The 19995-nt window shown below is 35.9% G+C and overlaps 1 protein-coding gene across 2 annotated transcripts in view; it reads left to right on the top strand.

Annotated features, from left to right (window-relative positions):
* The window catches only part of ANKRD12 (ankyrin repeat domain 12), a 40680-nt gene that overhangs the window by 1368 nt on the left and 19317 nt on the right, over window positions 1-19995 (top strand). Inside the window, exons 2-6 of one of the 2 annotated variants that reach the window (XM_005423351.1) lie at window positions 5466-5613; window positions 13155-13301; window positions 14334-14534; window positions 17737-17879; window positions 19447-19594. In XM_005423351.1, the coding sequence (XP_005423408.1) occupies window positions 5466-5613; window positions 13155-13301; window positions 14334-14534; window positions 17737-17879; window positions 19447-19594 (787 nt within the window). The remainder of the gene's footprint in view (window positions 1-5465; window positions 5614-13154; window positions 13302-14333; window positions 14535-17736; window positions 17880-19446; window positions 19595-19995) is intronic. The other variant, XM_031058853.1, reaches the window with a different exon arrangement.

The raw sequence follows: 19995 nt of genomic DNA, 5'->3' as shown, positions 1-19995 counted from the left end.
AATGGAAGTTTGACAAAGGCTGTGAATATGGAATCCCAGTGATGGACTGATGAAGTTGATACCAAAAAGTAAGCTGATAAACTGCTTGCACTGTTTTGTCCAGTGTTGCTCACTGTCCATCCTGGTACAGTGGAAACAGCTTGAGATTAGAATAATGTAGGGTTTGGTTTGGAATTGCATTGTATAAAACAATGTGAAATATAAGATCCTAAATAAAAACAGAGAATTAATATTATTATTAATGGAGAGTAGAAGTGTTTCAGTTAATATTTCTGTATTCAGGTTTTTAGCATAATAAACACAGTTGTCATATTTTGAGAAGAACTGAATACATGGTTATGTTAAATAGTCACTTAAACTATCACATACCTGTTCTCTAATGGACAATTGCCAGAAGTGTTCAGCTGGCCTTTGACTAATCTGCACTCTTCAGAGTGGATTAGGTAAGATAGAGAAAATATTGCCAAAATGTCACAATTTAGGTTCAGCCAAGAAAATTATTTGAAATCAGTCAGGCCATAGGCTAAGAGTAAAGTGTGAGTTTGAACAACACAAAATCATGAAGGTAAATCTACAAACACAAACATAGAGACCCGAAGTAAAGATTGACCAGGCCAATCAACAGTGATAATGTTAATGAAATATCTTCAAAAGGTAGTGGAAATATCTGTAAAACAAATAAGGATTTTTCTCAGTGCATAAACATGTGCAGCCATGAATTTAAAAGTTACAGTTCTTAACTCATTAGAAGTATGAAAAATGTTACGGATTCATTAGCAATGTAATTGATGTTAGGAAGTGCTAAGGCCTAGTGTGAAATAATGTTCATAAAAAACAGTGCCTCTTACAAGTGATGAGTAATGCTGAAGGATACTAGTCCATAAAAAAAAATCCTCATTCTTCACAAAATAAAAGCTGTAGTGACCTAAATGGCATAAGACTATTCCAATGGTTAGCATAAGATAAAAGAAAAAACACTTGCAGAGTTTTATTTCCATTTCATAGTTTTTACACTGTTTAGCTGGTTCTAATTTTGCACTCTTTAACTGTTGACTAGACATAATCTTTCATATTTGTCCAGAAGTTAATGCTTATTAAGCAGCCCTAACAACCAGTGAATAGTTATGTGAACACAATAGTGATGTGAACACATATGAACTATGTGTTCAGGTCTTCTGACAACTCAAAAAAACCCATTAGAAATAACATTGCTGTTAATAAGCTGTGTTTATATAATGTATGCATTAGAGTACATGTATTTTTATTTCAGTTTCTTATCTGGCAAGCATAAAAAAATAGTACAAGTGTATACGGCAGCTAGACCATCTAATGTTTGCATGAAATATTTTGTTAACATATGAACATGATGAAATTTTAATTTATACTGAATTTATACTTCATATGGCCAAACTAAGGAAGTAAACGATGGATATCTCTTCCAAAGAAGAAGCACATTTGGAGTTTGTAAGAATTAATTCTCTCCTTGGAAGACTCCAACAATAGTGCCCAAAACCATTTGGTACCATACAGAATATGCTTCAGTATGTAATTATCTTTGATAGGCAGAAAAAGAATACTTGTTCTCCCAGGGTTTAGTACATCTGCTAGATTATATGGTTCTGTTGTCTCCTTATGTGTCTTGTCGTTGATTGTAGCAGTACCAGACAATAGAGCTGGAATGGGATATCAAGGAATTGTCCAGACTGCTGTTTGTTAGCCTTCTGAGACAGTTCCTATTGAACAGATTAAAAATGTGTTCTTCATCATAGCACACTAGTATGGTTTTGTTGACAGAAAAAATTCTTCCTTGTTACTACATCCTCCAGTGAGGCATGCATTAAACGTTGAGACATGCAGATCCAGTTCATCCATTTGCCCCAGAGTAGAATAAGCTGTACTCAGTTCCTGACAGATGTTTGCCAGACCTTTTTTTTAAAGGCTTGCCTGATGGAAATTCCTGTCTCCTTGGGCAGTTTATTCTGATACTTAATTATGCTGACTGGCATAGAGTTAATACTTAGTAGAAGGATAAATAACCTTTGCTGGTCTCCTGTTGCAGTCTAAAGCCATTAAATGTTCTCTAGCTGCAGCGGACATGGAAAGTATGTAATGCTTTTCACTTTGCAGCAGTAGTTTAGTTTTCTGAACATCAACATCTCATCAGTGTTTTATCTGATTAGCAATTTTCACTTGAGATTAATCAACCTCTTTAGAAAGTCCACAGGATTTATAGATTATTTTATTAAAAATGTCAACTTCATTTTAGGTTGCTTATATGGGTCACATTAAAGTAATGCCACAGACTTATTGATGCTGAGTTTTGAACCTTGCCTTGGACCCTGAGAAAGCGATGTCCATGCTGTTGCAGTGACTAGGAACAATTGGAACAGTGAATGCTCACTCTTGAAAATGGAATGCCTGGTCTAACCTGCAGGGTTTCTACTTCCTCTTCCTTCTTCTACTTCCTTTACTTGGAGTTGAATTCAGGATGCCATTAAGAGTTTTCTGTCTGCTAACACAGCATTTTGCGATGGTACAGTTAATTATTTTTATCAGTTTGTAGGACCTTGGTTTTATATCCTGGGTTTTCCTATTTTGTCTTGTATTAAGACTGGTTTTCAAATTAGTAATTTTACGTTTGCCTTTCCAGGGCTCTTTGCTTCTTCCTCTCTTTCAATTGTGATGATGTCTGCATATCTGATTGTATCTCTATTTCAGCATTGTCACCAAAAATAATAAATAGCATCAACTTCATACAGACTTCTCAAAACACCCTGTTCATTGCATCTTTTGGATTGGAAAGTCCACCACTGAATGCTGAATGCTTATTTCCACACTAGCTAAGGAACAAAATAGTCTCCTTTTATTTCAGTTTCTGTGTATTCTATGTGTAGCCTTTTTTAAAATTTTCAATTTGTTTTCATTTATCTGAAAGTATGCACTTTGAACTGTCTCTCCTCCTAATTAGAGTATCACAAAATTAATTTTCAGTCATTGTTCAACAACTAGTGCATCATTCATAATATTTAACGTAATACATTGAGACGGTGTTCACAGGGGTCTCAGGATGAGGAAAGAGACGAGGATTTGACTCTATTTCAGAAGGCTTGATTTATTATTTTATGATATATATTACATTAAAACTATACTAAAAGAATAGAAGAAAAGGTTCTCCTCAGAAGGCTAGCCAAGCTAAGAATAGAAAGGAATTAATAACAAAGGTTTGTGGCTTGGACAGAGAGTCTGAGCCAGCTGGGCTGTGATTAGCTATTAATTATAAACATCTAAGATGGGCTAATCAAAGATCCCCCTGTTGCATTCCACAGCCGCAAACAACCATTGTTTACATTTTGTCCCTGAGGCTTCTCAGCTTCTCAGGAATAAAAAAATCCTAAAGAAAGGATTTTCATGAAAAGATGTCTGCAACAATACATACAAGCAATTTGAGAATTAATGTAAAATGATCAAATTACTTAAGCAGCTTGTGCCTCTTTGTGAGCACCTACTAATGTATTTTACTGAGGAGTGCCCTCAAAAAAGGAATTCTTTTTAGAGATTACCAACTGCAAAAAGTTGTGGGGTTTTTTTTTCTACTGAACAAGTTGAAACCAAGATTTTCTGCTTAGGAACTTTATTTTTAGTTCATCCTTTCTATTGCATAGTACCAAACATAAGATAATATTCTAGAGAAAGAAATAAAATTTTGATACCACTTCATATTGTGGGAAATTCACATACATGGATAGGAGAAATAATTGGTTTGTTTGAAACAAGGGATGAGAAAGCTCTTGGTGAGGTTGGACTCAAGTGGGAAACTTGTGTGTGTGGTGGAAGAGATAAGGAAAGACTTAATGGAGTTTGGATCTCCTCTTGCTAACTTAGAGATGCATTTGGAAATGATGACTTGTGTTAGATGGATTAACTTCTTTCATAACTAATACCACAGGCACTGAGTGTTCCAAGGGCCTAGGGGAGTCCAAAGGGGTTTGGGTTTTTATGGTTTTTTTTGTTCTAGCATGTAAAAAAAAAATAAAAGGGGGAAAGTGTTGTTTCCTTTGGGGTTTTGAAGGAGAGTTGGCTTTGGTTTTGGTGGGTGGATTTTACTCTGCATTTTACTTTGTTTTTTTTGGGTTTCTAAACTTGGAGTGAAGAAGACAGGCGTTCTCTGAGGGCAGCAACCTTTATACTTCAGTAATTCTGTTGATACAGACTAATGCCTTCTTTGTCATTAGTAATTTTACATTTGCCTTTCCAGGGCTCTAATGCCTTCTTTGTCATTTCCCTTGTACAGGTACTTGTCTTCTGAAGTTTGTAGGGCTTGTTACAGGTTCTTTTTCTAATCACTTCTGCCTAACTTTTTGGCAACATTTTAAACTCAGCATGTCAGATGATGTCTTCCTACCTGAGTTTGGTTTCTTTGAAAAAAAAGGAAAGGTGCCTTTGAGAACAGTGCCTCTACTTTAAGTTATTTTTTAGTTTTCCTCCAATTGGAATAAATCTTCAGAAGCATCAAGGACCAGCTTTTTGGTTTTCAGTGATTGGCAAGGTGGTGTATATTCTTCTACCTTTAGGAAGTTAATGGATTAGTACTTTCATCTGATCATGTATTAAGAATGACATAAAGCTGTAGAGTTGTGATAGCTGACAGAGTAGATAATTGTTTCTGCAGCATGTATTGTACAGAAAAGATATGTCTGCATTGCAACTCGATTGGTAGCTAAGATGTTGGGTTTGCAGAGGGTTCTCTCAAGCAGTCTTTACACTAACCTGGTATCTTTTGCATGCTTTCCTCCTATATCAGTGTAATCAAGTATATGTTAATAGGGAGCGTGTTTAAGTTTTTCTCTGTTTATTTGAAATACGGGTTATAAGCCCAAATATCTAGACTTAAACAACTCAAGAATCCAAATAGCTTGTACCTTTTTTCTTCTAAATTTGGTATCAGTTTAAAATATTTCTTCATAGATTTTTCTCGAATGAAACATTGCGCTGTTATTGTTGAAATAGAAAGGGAGTTCTGTATTGATGTATCACAGGGTGGGAGTGGAGGCAGGGGAGGGTAATTAGAAGGGTTTTTGGGGGCTTACAATTCACAGTCTAAATTGTAGTGTGGGCTTTTAATGTGCTTTTAGTGGGATTGTTATGGTCAGGGAAGGAAATTGGGGTGGTCATCAAGACTTGGCAAATTCTTGTTCATTTTATGTTGCTCCTTTGCTAATTAGTTAAGCCTCTAATAGTGAACAGCATTTCTACAGTGATGTGTCTGAAAATAAAAATAACATAGAAGTTAGTAATTGAAAAAAGAAATGACAATTGATTCTTTTGTTTATTGAATAAATTTTGTAATACACGTTCTTATACACAAGCACATGCATTCTCACATATCAGCCTTTTCAGTCTGTATACATTATAAGACTGTCCTGCTTTATGCAAAAATTACTTAGTATACTTTTTATTTATATTAGAGCAAGGACAAGATTGCATCCTACAGCAAAACTCCAAAAGTGGATAGGAGTGATGTGGGGAAGGAGATGAAAGAAAAGTCTTCCATGAAACGTAAACTTCCTTTTACAATTAGTCCATCCAGAACTGAAGATCGCAATTCAGATGCAGGTAGAACCTTTTTATTTCCTTAACTAATTATTTGTTGGTAAAATACGTCCTAACTTAATTAATTGTATGTTATGTTTTTACATTGATTTTTTTCCCTCTTTAAAAAGAATACTAAGTATAAATGTTGCTTGCTTCCTTCTGATTGTTGCATCTCAGTCTGATAGACTTTCATCCTGGCATTAGCAATAGCCAGCATGCCACCATCGTTGATCTATATTCTCCAGTTGTTTCCTAACCTCATTCTTTCCTTCTGTTTCAGTAACAAATCTTTCTTTGTTTTGTCATCCCTAGAGGTCCATTTGTTTAAATGAGTAAACAGATGAAAAACCATGTGAATGCCTTGATTTGAGACACAGCTGTCAGCTTTCATAGCCTTTTTTGAGGAGGGAGTGTTGGATTGGTAGATGTACTGTCTTTTATAGAAAAGCTTGCTAAGGTGACAGAGGTAACTAAACTAGTCATGGAGAGCACACTTTCCTTTCAGTTTAAGTTCCTATCACCTGTACCTTCTCTGCAGAGCATAAATAGTTCTTCCCAGATTAAGCTTATTTATATTAGAACTGATTTCAAGGCTTCAAACTGCCATTCTTAACACAGTTCTTTTCAAATCAAGATTTAGGGAGCTGGATACATGCCAAGGGTACAGTTATCTCTGGGTTTAGGTAATTAATTATCTGTGTCATTGTGCAATTATAGTTCAGTAAGAGTTCACTTGATAACCAAGCAGTATCCATGGCCAGCAGAACACATTGAATTTCCCCAAATTTCTCAAAGGCTCAGTGTTACAGTTTTTTATACATTGCTTATTGTACATTTGAATATTTTCACGACCAGATAGTTCCCTTAATATGCATAGATTTAAATGCAAGGTAGAAGTGTATACCTCAGTGTGAGTTTAATTTTTGTTCAGGATTGATTCATGTAGATTTGGCTCCTTGATATTACATACATATTTTAATTACTGTAAAGAGACTGTAGTATGAAATCCATATTTGAAATAGTCACATTACAAAACAATGCTCTTGGCTTTAGTTCTGTTCCCAGTAGTTTTACAGCATTCTTGCACTATTCACGATACCATCTGATTTTGAAAAGACCATGTCTAAATTAGAAGTATGCTCCCAGCATCTGCTTTATTAAATTTTTTGCTTGATATTAGATCATAACTATTTTTTCATAATGGAAGTAAATGTATTTAGATGTAATATTAAATATATATTGAAAGTTGGAAATTTTTTGTCATGTCGTCTTACTCCCATCAACTTTAAATAAGTCATGCTTGTCCCAAACATCTTGTAAAGTAGCAGAACTTTTTGTGGGTTTTTTGCTATAGCATCTATTGTTACAGTTGCCACAAACAAGATTGATTACTTCAGACTCTTAAACATGCACAAAAAGACAATGCTCACACTACAAAATTTTTTTGTCAGAAGTTTTAGCAGAGAGGTGAAATAGACAGTTTCAAGTAGGGGCAAGAAATATTTAACATAAAAGTAGAAGGCACATGGCTCTTAACTGTGCTAGCAAACACCACAGCTTGGTCAACATTTAATTTCTGCTGAGGTAAGGAGGTTAGAGCAACTGCCCTTTTGCAGGTGGGAAACTTGGTACATAAACCTTCCAGAAACTTCAGAGCAGGAGCACTGCTAGGATGAAAAAACTGTTCCTGTAATGCAGATTCTGTGCCTAACCAATTAGATTAGACCACTGGGAATGAGACACACTGGTGCCAAGTTTGTCACTGACATGGATTAGGAGTGACATCAGTGATCATGAAATGCAGTGCTGCTTCTGGCACAAACATGGCGTTACACATGGAAAAGGTTTGCTGTCACTGAGCTAAACTGTTACCTCTGACAGAAGTGTCTCCCTGATAGCTGTGTACAGCGAATGGCAAACGCTGAGAAGGAAGAAAGTAAGTTTTTGGAAATTAGAGTGTAATAGGACACAGAAGGGGAGAAAGAAAAGGTACTGAAAAGCTTCCTATCAGCTTCAAGGTCTTTAAAAATATGTCTGAGTTACAAAAAAACCCCTAAATGTAAAAGTAGCTAGAGGTACTTAAAAATTTTTAGTTTAATAGTTTAATAAATGGTTTATTCCCAAGATACATTATAGGGTTACTAGCTGATTGTAGAAACTCCATGACAATTGGATTTCATCCTGTTTAGGCATGTAAATGAGTCAAAGAATGGTGATACCTAATTTTTAGTGTTACATCATTAAAGGTTTCTTGGTTCTAGTTCCAGGGTTTTCTGTAAACTAAAATTTTGTCTTTTTTTTTTTTCTGATTTTTGTAAAAAATACTCCTTTTTCTGCTGGGCATTTTTGTTTTGTTTTGTTTCAGGTTTTGTCTAAATATTGCAAGTGGTAATGAACATGGACAGCCAAAATGAAAGTTGATGTAACACAGAAATGTTTTGGGGTTTTTTTTTCCATTTGATTTCTGCAACACTGTACACAAAGTACATTTTACACCCAATCAGTTTTGGCAAGACTGAAACCAAATGGCATTTGTAGAGTCTAGAACAATTATAGCCCACTTCTTTATCTAAATTTAATTTAATTTTTTTTTCCTTAAGAAAATGTTGCAATAAATTGATATTCAATGTTTTAAGATTGAGCCTTTTAGTTACTTTCTTAACAATTTGATACCCATGAAGAGAGTTGAGAAGGCTGCAGGAGCTGCCAAGTCTGTGCAGGTCTGAAGGATAATGTGAGTCCCAGGAGAGCTGTGGCCCTCTGAAGAGGCCCCTGGGAACAGGACACACCTGGAAGGACACTCTGTCCCTGTCTTTATCAGCAGCATCCTGTTGTGTTGCTTCTGTTGTGCAGGGCTGTGACACTCCCCTGGCTGTGGTGGCTTCCTGAAACTGAGAGCTCTGTTGTGACGTCCCCGTTCTTGGTCAGAGCAACCACAAAAAAATAATGCAATGTATATATCCTGCAGGCAAATTTATTTATACTGCAGTATAGCTTTAACCTATTTATAAGTAAATCTTAGGAAGGAGTCTACATGCAAGCTTTGATTGAAACTGCTGGATTGGATGATCAAAGCAGAATTATTTTTCATCTATTTTGAAATAAACTCTCTGATTTTAAGTCTCCCCGATCCAAAACCATAATTTGACTGAAAAGCCATCAGTTATTTAGACTGCTTAAACAGAGTTGCTTACATTTTCTTAATTTATTTAAGTAATCTGGTTAGTTTTAAGTAACCTCTGATGCAGTTATTGGAATAAGAACAATAGACAGGTGTTGATTTTGCAGAGGTCAGATTTGTTTCCTTTCTCTACCTTACTAGTCTGAAGAGAGAAATTAGAATTTTTCATAATAATTAAACATAACTGCAGATCCTAAAAATCTTTCCATTGTAAAGAGAATCTTGTTACAGAGTTGATTATTCAGGAACAATGAGTTACAATTACACTGAATGTGGTAATTTGTTAATCTTTCTTGGTAATTATGTCATCCAGATTTACTGTTTATAGCAGGATCTCGGTTTTGTTTTCTGACCCCTTCAATTTCAGTTTTTAAAGTAGTCCAAACCTGGCACAGTCATACTTCTTTTTTAGCATTTAGTTGTCATCCAGGAGAGCAAAACAACTGACCTCTTCATGCTGCATGGGCACATCACAGTAACACAGTTCCTGTGCTCATGCTTTCTGTAGTTAAAGAGGTTTGTGGGAGTGTTGAAGGGAGTGTTCACACACTGCTTGCTGGATTTGGGCTTGTTGTTCAACTGTAACAACTTCATTTAACTGTTGTTTGGGCTACAGGCAGGAAAGTGGAGGTGGTTTTGTGTGTTGGTTTCATTAAATAAATATGATACAAACTAGATTAATTAGGTATCACAATTAGGTATCTACATTGTTAAATGCACTGTGGGGTCTCTGCATCACATTCTAAGCTTTCCCTGAGGGTAGGAAACACAGCCAGTCATGATGTCTTTCTCTTGGAAGTAACTTGGAAGTAACTTCAGTCAGGTTGCAGTGACCACGCAGAGCTCCATAAACTCTGTCTCTGAACTTCATCATCTGCAGAAGTGGTCTTGACCTAGCAAAGAACATATTATTCTTTGATTGTATATCATTCAATCTTCTGACTTCATAACATTCATTTCAAGCAGTTCATATTTTAATTTTGTATGATCCTATTTTCTGATCCTGTTAATTTTTATGATTTAGACTATATTGGGAGTCTTTTACATAAAAACAGAGTATGATGAGCCCTAAAGTTTGAATTTGGGGTTTGGGTTGGTTTTTTTGCCTAATTTCCTTTATCCACTGAGGTGATTATTTTACCAAATGAAATACTCTGTTAGTTTGGCATGATTTGTTTTGAGAAATCCACGTATTACATTACTTAATAATTTAATGTTCCAATACATTAAAAATTACTTGTGTGGGTATTTGTAATTTATCTAATTGGGGGAAAAGAGCAAGCAAACAAAAAATGAGATACATTATTGGCTGCCTTGGGACAAAATCTGTCATGTGTAAATTATCCTAAAACAATCACCAGTGTCTCTGATGTTCCTTGTGCCAGTACATTTTAAGTATTGTGAGTGGATTTCATTGAGCCCTTTTACAAATAAGTACTCAGATGCTCCTGAATTCCTGCTTTACATAACTTGAGTATTTCAAAATAGTTTTTTTTTAGTGTTCATTGAAAAGCTTGTGTTGTCAAGGGAAAATCTTAAAGAGATACAGTCCAGAGGAGTTTGGCTGTGTATTATGAAGTTTATTTAATAAAGGTGGATGAACATGAAGCCACAGGAGTAGTTCTAGTTTTTATTTTTTTAATAAAAAGTGAAAAAATCTCTTATGTTCTATTTCTAATGAACATAAGTTCATTTCAACTTCTGAAGAACAGCAGAAAGTGATGAGATTGTGAATGTAATAGGAGATATTTGTAGTCCATAGAACCTGAAAACAAAGCATAAACAAAAAAAACAGCCAGAAAAAACCAAACAAACAAAAAAAACAACAACAAACCCAAAAAACAAAACAAACCAACAACAAAAAAACCCCCAAACCAACTGATGGAGTTTCATAGTCAATTTTATAATTAAATTCTACCTAAACTTACTTCTTAAACTGATTCTGTTCCTTTATGAGGGAAGTTTTTACTGTTCAAGTTGTAGAAACATCAGGTTCACAGTGGTGAAAGTTTTCTGTTACCATAAGATGAAGAATAGCTAAGAAGTTGAAGCCCCTAAATGTTAAGTTGGTCTCATCCTGTTAAAGTGTGCTATGTGTTGGTATTCTTGGAACATTGATTTTTGGTTTGATTTGAGTTTTGGGAGTCTTAATTGTTTGGGGTTTTTTTTGTTTGGTTGTTGTTGTTGTTTTTGGTGGGGTTTTTTTTGGGGTTTTTTTGGGGGGTTTTGGGTTGGTTTTTTTTTTTTTTTTTTTGTTTGGTTTTTTTTTTTTGGGGTTTTTTTTTTTTTTTTTTTTGGTTAGTTGGTTTTTTTGGGTTTTTTGGTTTGGTTTGGTTTGGTTTTTTTTGGTTGGGTTTTTTTTTTGCTTTCTTCCACCCCTCTTGTCAGAACCAGTTCATATCCATGAGATCTTGGGGGGGATTATCAGGTGCACCTGCTATAATCTTGAGACTTTTTTAGCTTTCTTGTTGATCATATTGATTTTTGTGTATTAAACTGTTTAGATTAACTGACAACATATTTGAAGTCTAATACCCATTTAAATTAAATTGTGTCTCCTTTTGAGCAGTAAGTGCATATTTACAGTATAACTTGGTGAGAACAGGTGTTCTTATTTGATGCTTTTAATTTGTAAGATCTAGAAATGCTTTGCAAATGCTGTGTTAATAAAATGTAATAGAAGAATTATTTACCACTGAAATGGAGCACTGAACATGAGGCAGGAATAAATTGTGCTGATTTAAAAAAAAGCAAAACCCAAAAACTCAGAGAATCCCAATGTATAAAAGAGTAAACCTAGATAATAAAAAACTTTATTTCATGTATTTTGATACATTATTTTCTTGAGCTGAAAATAGCTATAGAATGGTAAGGAATAATTCAGAATGAAAATAAGTGTGTTTTTCAAGGAAAGAATTACGAGCAGTAAATAGCATATGCTAAGAAATACCTGATTATGCTGGTCAATCTGAAATGTGTTATTTCAACGGAAGTACTAAATTAGTCAGTAAAGAGTATGCTGTGCTTTTTCATTGCAGAAAGAACAGCATGCTTGCAGTGAAAAATTTCAAGTACAATTTTATTGTTAAGGGTTTTTTTTATTTTCCTACACAGATGTTTTTACCAGTAAGGCACAACACAAATAGCGTTGGTTTGGATATTGAATTAATTTTTTAGATATTCAAGATTCTGAGTTGCCTGTAGTTTAGGAATAAAAAAACCATCATTTGATTCTGTAAAAGGGATCTCGTTTCCTTTTTAAATGTGATACATAAATGTATAGAGGTTTTTAAAATATATACATGGGTCAGTAGCGTTCCATTCTTAAATACTCTCACTGGCAATTGTTTAGCCCAAAAAATCATGTATTTCTTATGGGTCAGTATGGAATTCAAGATAAGAACTGTTGATGTGCCTTCGTGTGCCTCAACAGCACTGCTTTACTAGAGCTCGTGTCTGTAACCAGGCCTAGAAAGTGAGATTTAGAGAAGGCTAGGAAGGCAGAAAATTAGCTGAGAGGAAAGGAATGGAATGAGAAAGAAGGCAGAACTGTAGAAACTGAAAAGATAACTAGGAACCTCAAAGGGACTTAAGATTCTAATTTTTACCTCTGCAGAAGTTCAGTGAAGTTTTCCTCGGCGGAGTCCTCTCTTTTAAGGTTTTCCACTGTTGCAGATGACAGGGTTTCTTGGTTTTGGTGGGAGTTTTGTTTAGTTTTATTTTCGATGTGTTTACTCAGATGTGTAATTTTAGCTCCTGGTTTAAAACTTGGAGATGAAATATTAAACAGTTTCCGTAAATATTGATAAAGAAAAGAAGTTATGTATATAAAATAGCTGTATGTGTTTGAAGGATATGAATTATGGAGAAGAAATTGCTTTGAGACAAAATACCTGGATGAGTTTGAGAGAAAGAATCTTTTAACCAATTACTTAGCAGATACCAATATTAACTAGTCTTTTCCTAATTTTTACCATGGTGTCTTGAGAGAAGCAGAAGAGAGCGTAGTCTCAGGTCTCTATTCAATGTTGAAAGCTGACCAGCTGATTTTACAGAAATTTTAAGTTCTTGGCTTTAATCTCTGAGGATTGAAGTTGTGACATACACAGCGTTCCTTTTATGAAACAGGTTTTTCATCTGTTAGAATTTTTTGGTAATCCTGCTTACAGCTTTAAGTGCTTTATCTCAGTAGCTTATTATGCTAATATGATTAGAGCAGGTAACCAACACTAATGCAAATGCAGTAAGTTAGAGGTGTAATTTCTGTTTTTCATCACCTGTCACCAGTCACGAGTTTACAGACCTTAAGAGGATGGTTTTATTTTTAGAAAAATATACTGATGGAACTGCACATTGAGTCTTGAAATGTTCCTATTTCTAGAGAAGGAAGGTCCAGAGAAAAAGAAAATGAAGAAGGATGCTGGGAATAAGAAATCAGCACCCGTTAGCATTCTGTTTGGTTACCCTCTGTCAGAGCGCAAACAGATGGCACTTCTCATGCAGATGACAGCAAGAGACAACAGCCCAGGTGATCTTACAGAGTTAACAGTTTTCTCCCTCCTGCCTCTTTAATTCTGTCCTAGTCAGAATATTCAGAGCACTGATGGTTTTCAACAATCTCTTATTTTTTTCAAATATTTTAAATCATTCATACTTCTGTTAAAATTTATTTCACATGGATGATTAATCTGATGAAAAATTCTTGATCTTCTATATTTATGTGAAAAGCTTTGCACCGTGATAGCTGTAAAAACTGAACATTTAATTTCTTCCTTTGTTTATTTTTGCCTCTCAGACACTGTTCCATATGGATTATTTAAAGCCTGAAATACTTTCTTTTTTTGATTTTTATTGAAGCTTAACTATTATCTCATTTTCTCACTTTGGAGCAGGATTTTAATCTAGGAGGAAATGGGACCATTTCCTTCTGATTTAATGGGAGAGGCAAGACATCTTGTTCTTAATTCACCATTTCAAGCTCTCCTTGGTCCAGCTGCATTTAAAAAAATCTTTATGTATGTATGTGGTCTACAGGTGTAAAGTTTTTACAAAATTGCTATTTAAAAGCAAATGGCTTCATTTCCTTAAGGAACTATCCAGTCCACCCACCTGTGGAACTTAAGGAACTATCCAGCTGTCCAGTTGTGTTGGTACAGCTGATGATTTGTATGTAGTATAATACACAGACTGTAATTCTTTAAACTGGCATCCCACTACATAAAAATATAGTAGAATTTTGCTGGAGGAAGGAGAAAGCAGGGTAGATACTGCTCTGCCTTGTCTTGATTCAGGAGAATTTATACCAGAATGTGTGAATCTTGTAGTTTGGATAGACTTCATCTTTCCTAGAAACTTGCTTAAAATAGTAAGATTTTGCAAAATGCCCTTTTTCACATTGGAAATCTGCATTGTGCTGACTCCTATGAAGGGTGAAATGTCTTTTATTTAAATATAATTATTCAATGGTCATTATCATCTTTGAAGGCAAGTGTTGACAATCATTTAACTTCATCTCACTTTTATTAACTTAACAGTGACCATTTAAAAACTTGTCTTGTAGATTCCACCTTAAATCATTCCTTACAAACAACACCAACACAAAAGAAAACTCCAACCTCTTCTTCAAGACAAAAAGACAAAGTTAACAAGAGAAACGAACGAGGGGAAGCTCCTCTACATATGGCAGCAATCCGAGGGGATGTTAAACAGGTCAAGGAGCTAATCAGATTAGGTGCAAATGTAAATGTAAAAGATTTTGCAGGTAAGTTAATATGAGTACTCTTAACTGTATAAATTAAGACTGAAGTTGTTAACAGAGGTTTCCTTTAAGTTCATGTTGTATGCTAATGAAAATGTATAACTTCATGGAAATTCCCAAAGGTGTGTTTTTCATTTCCAGTGGCAGTGGTAGTACTGGGACACTGTAGTACATAGTGTATGATTAGAACAGGGTTTTAATCCCGAGAGGTTTCAGTTGTGTCCAGAGCCTCGGTGTAGTAGATATTTGCAGAAATCTGTGCACACAGATTCTGTGTTCTTGCTGAACTTGGTAGGATTGTGCTGGACAGAGTTAAATGATGAGACTGTGGGCTATGTGAGGAGATGCAGAGTTTAGTAGTGGTGGAGGTGATGGTGCTGTGATGTGCAGTGTCTTCACTGGGACAACTGATTCGCAGCAAGGCAGAGTGGTGTGGTTGCAGTTGTCATCTACTCCTGCTGGATTAATGACTGCTTTGATGTGTCAGTATTTGATGTGATTTGCATAATGGCTGATGAGCTTTGTTAAGTTGGAACATATACAATATTCTTAGGTTTATGGTCTGAATTATGTTGTCAGTGGGAATGGTTGAGAGGAGTTGAGATAGCAGGTCTCTGTGGAAAAAGCTAAGAACTATATAGCACAATTAGTTGTTAGCTCAAACTTGACTTCAAGAGAAGATATTAATGAGATTAACCGAAATCTTGACTTTAGGTAAGAAATAGATGGGTAAATTCTTACCCTTTGAGGAGGGTAGGTGAATTTGTATTTGAACATGAAGCTACCCAGGACTGGCATGTAGAGGAGGAGAAGAAGACAAGCAGAAGTAGAACACTATGAGATCTTCAAAGATAGAGAGGGGAGATGAGAAGAACTTGTTGACAAGAGCAATTTTAGAAAAGAAGGGGGAGGTTCAGGGGAAGACAGGCCCATAGATATCACTGGGAGAATAATAGAAACACTTGAAGAAGAGATGTAGTGGGTTGACCTTGGCAGGCTGCCAGACGCCCACCCAGCTGCTCTCTCACTTCCCTTCCTCAATAAGGTGTTGGGAGAAAATAAGATAGAAAAAAGCCCTTGTGGGTCATGTTAAAGACCATTTAATAAGAACAGCAAAAGCTGCCTGTGCAAGCAAAGGAAGAAGAATTCATTCACTACTTCCCATCATCGGGCAAATATTCAGTCCCTTCCCAGGAAGCAGGGCCTCAGCAGGTGTAACAGATGCTTGGAAAGAAAGACAAATGCCATTATGTACAAACTACCCTCCTTCCCTCTCCTTTCAGTGAGCTTTAATTGCATGACATCCTGTGGTATGGAATACACATTTGGGTAGCTGTCCTGGCTATGTCCCCTCCCAAACCCTGGTGCAGGAGGAGGGAGAGAGAAAACCATGACACTTCACAAGCCCTGTTCAGCAGTAGCCAAAACACCAGTATGCTGTGAGTACTGGTGTTGCTCCCAAATGCAGTGCACATTACTATATGGGCTGCTCTGAAGGAAGTTAACTTCACAGCTTCATCTCAGTCTGACCTAGGGCAGATATTTTATTTTAAAGGCAGATGAAAGGAAAAGGACAATGGCTGAGACCTGGTTCTGAGGATCAGTTGATATATGTTGGAAGCTTCATTCAAAATTCTGGAGGGGTTGTTTGGGATCAGGTGAGATAATTTTTTATTGGTGATGCAAAGTGAGAAGCAGAGATGGCTGAACTTCAAAATACTGAGCAGAGGGAGAAGTCAAGAAGAGGGGGAGGATTGAAGCAGTGAGTCATGAGTGGAGAAAAGTAGGAATTCAGGATGCAGTGTAGTTCAGAGAATTAGAGGTTTTTTAGCTAAGGATTTGGCAGAACTGAAGGAGCAGAAAATGAATTAGTAATGGAGGAAGTAACCCTGCTCATGGGATATCTGCCAGCATGATACTGTTGTGTGAGAACAAGAGTAAAGGAAACAGATACTGACAGCAAGCCAGCGCTAGAGTTGGCAGGCTGGACATTGTGAAAGGATGGAAAAGCAAAGCAGTACAACATGGAGAAAAATAAATTATGAAGGTAATTAATATAGAGAATACAAGACAGGGATCAGAGGGCTGAGAGCAGAAGAGTGTTATCATGTTGGGTGAGTGTGAAAAGAGCAAATGGCAAGAAAATGGAAAGATGGAGGTGGTAGCCAGACAGTGCTGGAAGTGAGTAACCCAAGTGATGATTCAAGAGGAAAATTAGTGTATGAAGAAGAGAAATAAGTGTTTTGCTTTAGAGTAACTTAGAACCTTTTTTCTTTTTTTCTCTTTTGCTTTTTTCTCTTTTCTTAGCTGCTTTTAAAATTTAAATGAGTGGCAGCTTGAAGTTGAGTGAAGGCTGAAGGTGAGAAATCCCATTACTGAGGGATTAGATAAGTTAGGGATTTCTTGTACCTCCACTTCATGGATGTACAAGACTGCTACTGATTAGATCCAAAGCTCATGTGATTAAACTCTTTTACTGGTTATGTTGGAAGCGAAAGTTGAATGCCTTCCCAGAACTGGGCTTTGAGAAGGCATCAACAGCAGGTCAGGTCAGCTATGAAGTGGAAGTCATCAAGCTGGGGAGAAGAAACTGAGGTACGGAATAGAGAGTGTGTGGGTTGTCATCTTCAGCTGACACTCTGCTACAGAGAATGAGCACTGAACTCAAGGAAATCATAATTGCAAAAAATTACTAATATTCTGGGAAATACCAGAATGAGTTCACTGCCATTATTTATTAACAGCTTGTTATCTAGCTGCTAATGTTGTTCATATTTCCTAGTACATTTTCAGTAACTCTAAAAGAGCACTGGTTATGGCAATTTGCTACACTTACTATTTCAAATAGTGTGGTTTTCAGAGGGTTTCCATATATTTTAATATTATTTTTATATGTATTTACCAGAGTTCAAATGTTTACTAGTCAAAGAATCTCTGACATGTTTAGCCTGGAGATTTTGTGCCAGGTTTTGTCTTCTACTATTTGATTTGTGATTCCAGCATTTAATCTCAGAAAAACTTGGAATTTGATGTGAGGTTTGAAGTTGATAAAGCGTGTGTTGTTCATCAGACGGATGGCGTTGCTGTTCTGCCAAGTACTGTGTGTGAGTGTTTTGAAATGTTCAGAGGCAATAGAGATCTATAGCACAGGAATGAAAAATCAAATCTTTGATCTTTGTCTTAAATCTACCATTCTTCTCTCTAGGTTGGACGCCACTACATGAAGCTTGTAATGTTGGTTACTATGATGTTGCTAAAGTTCTGATAGCAGCAGGAGCAGATGTGAACACACAGGGCCTGGATGATGATACCCCACTTCATGATTCTGCTAGCAGTGGACATAGAAATGTGAGTGTTCTGGAAAAGTGGGAGGGGAATAAATACGTGGTTTGAAATGCTGAAGCTTCAGAACAAATCCTAACTGTCTTGATTGCAGTCATATGGTCTCGTAGTTCTGCTTCTGCTCTTTTGGGAGCATCTTAAAGTTGTTCTGATTGTTTCATCTGACTTCTATTACCAGATATTTTCTACTAGTATCTGTTTTCTTAAATATTTATAAGTTTCCTCTTTACTTTCTTAGTAAATAAGCACTTAGGTGACTTTTTTTGAGAAACTTTTACTGTACAGAATTCTCAAAAGAAAAATGTCTCCTAAAAGTATACTGTGGATTCGTGTATATTGTATATACATATTTATAAATATTTAAAGGTATATATCCTATATTTCTTTTAAAATATTAAATGTCATTGAAATAGGGAACTGATATATATATATTCTTATTATTTTTTAATTTACCAATCAGCACTTAATGGAGAAGATAAATGGAGCTCTGTAGGTACTTTATATTAACTTTCAAATTTGTTCTTGATTTCTGCAAATAAGATGCAGAAATGACTCTGCTTTCCCTTTATATCTCCTTTATTTCATTACTGTGTATGCAATCTGTTGTATAAAGCAAAAGATAGAATGCATCCTTAAATCAAGTACACCTTGCAAACAAGATGTTCGGTTTGAAAAGTTTTTCTGGAAAAGCTAGAGAAATTAATTATCATAATATGTTGGGAATTCTTTTATTAGCTGTTTAGTAACTGTTTTTTTAGGTATGTAAACAAATTGGGTCTTAAGATCAAGCTTTCATAGAGTTGTCGTGGAGTCTTGGAGAACAGGACCTCTTGCTTATCTGATATCAGTACAGGTACCTGTGGCCATCCTACTGATATTATGTACCAGAATAATTCTGAAGCTTCCTGTTAAGGTATCACTGTCTGCTGAATTTCCACATTCTTTATACATAGGCAAAAAAAAAGTAATACTGGACACTGTGCTAATGCAGTGGCCTTGGATTCACTGTAATATTAACAAATTGTTGCCTTTGATGATGGAGAAGTTGATAATTTTGATTTATTGCATGTAGTTGCTGGTAGGGTGCTTTGTTCCTCCAGTAAGATGCTTGGATCTCTCTCAGGGCTTTTTGGAACTGCTGAGGAAAACAGTAGTACTGCGATTTGTAAAAGTTTATCTGTTCCTTATTGAAGTGGAATAAAATTTGGAGCAAGAGGGTGAATCAAGTGCAGAGGAGTAAAGAGCCTGGTAGGTGGGGAACCAGATAAATTGTGTGAAGAAATGCTAGAGCAGCAAGAACAAAGGCCCCTGTTTCTTTCTTCTATAATGATGCTGTGTAACAGAGGGCAGCTGTCTCTGGTCTTCCCCTTCACCTCCTTGACAGAGCAGACTCTATGCACTACCTGGACTTTGCATTTTAGTTGCTGAAGTCTTGCTTTCCAGTCTCAGTATCATAGATAGGACTTAGGATTGCATATTGTGTTACTCACATTTCATGTGCAACAGAGGATTTTTATGCTGGTCAAGTAAGGTGTCGTGGATAACCTCAAAGTTAATTTATTTAATGCTGCAGATTGTGAAGCTGTTGCTTCGACATGGTGGAAATCCATTTCAAGCCAATAAGCACGGGGAAAGACCTGTTGATGTTGCTGAAACTGAAGAATTGGAAATGCTGTTGAAAAGAGAGGTGCCCATCTCTGATGATGAGGACAGTTGCTCAGGTAAAAGTAGCTGTTTAATTGCATACTTAATGCATCGTTTCACCTAAGTTCTTTTGTATAGTGTTAGCTATCAAGGCTTGCTGCAGGTAACAATTGATATTGCTAAGGTTGTCTTTCACTTATATTTTTAGAGGTAGTTTGTTAAATTTCTCAATTAAATTACCTGAAATGTGTATTCTGATTTTTTTAATTTTTTTTTTTACTTTTCTCTCTGTCTTTAATAAGCCATTCCCACTTTGCAGATCAACTCAATATCAGAATGATGATTTTACCAGAGAAAGATATAGAGGAAAATACCAAATTTTTTATGATACAGCTTGTTTCTGAGATGGTTTATTTCATGGTGAAAAATACCCCAAAGTCACTTACTTCCTGTCTTTAGTAGATTAATCAGGAGTCAG

This window comes from Geospiza fortis, unplaced genomic scaffold (assembly GCF_000277835.1).
Source record: "Geospiza fortis unplaced genomic scaffold, GeoFor_1.0 scaffold100, whole genome shotgun sequence".
Lineage (NCBI taxonomy): Eukaryota > Metazoa > Chordata > Aves > Passeriformes > Thraupidae > Geospiza > Geospiza fortis.
The sequence above is the reverse complement of the archived record's forward strand: the minus strand, read 5'-3'. Positions and strand labels throughout refer to the sequence as shown.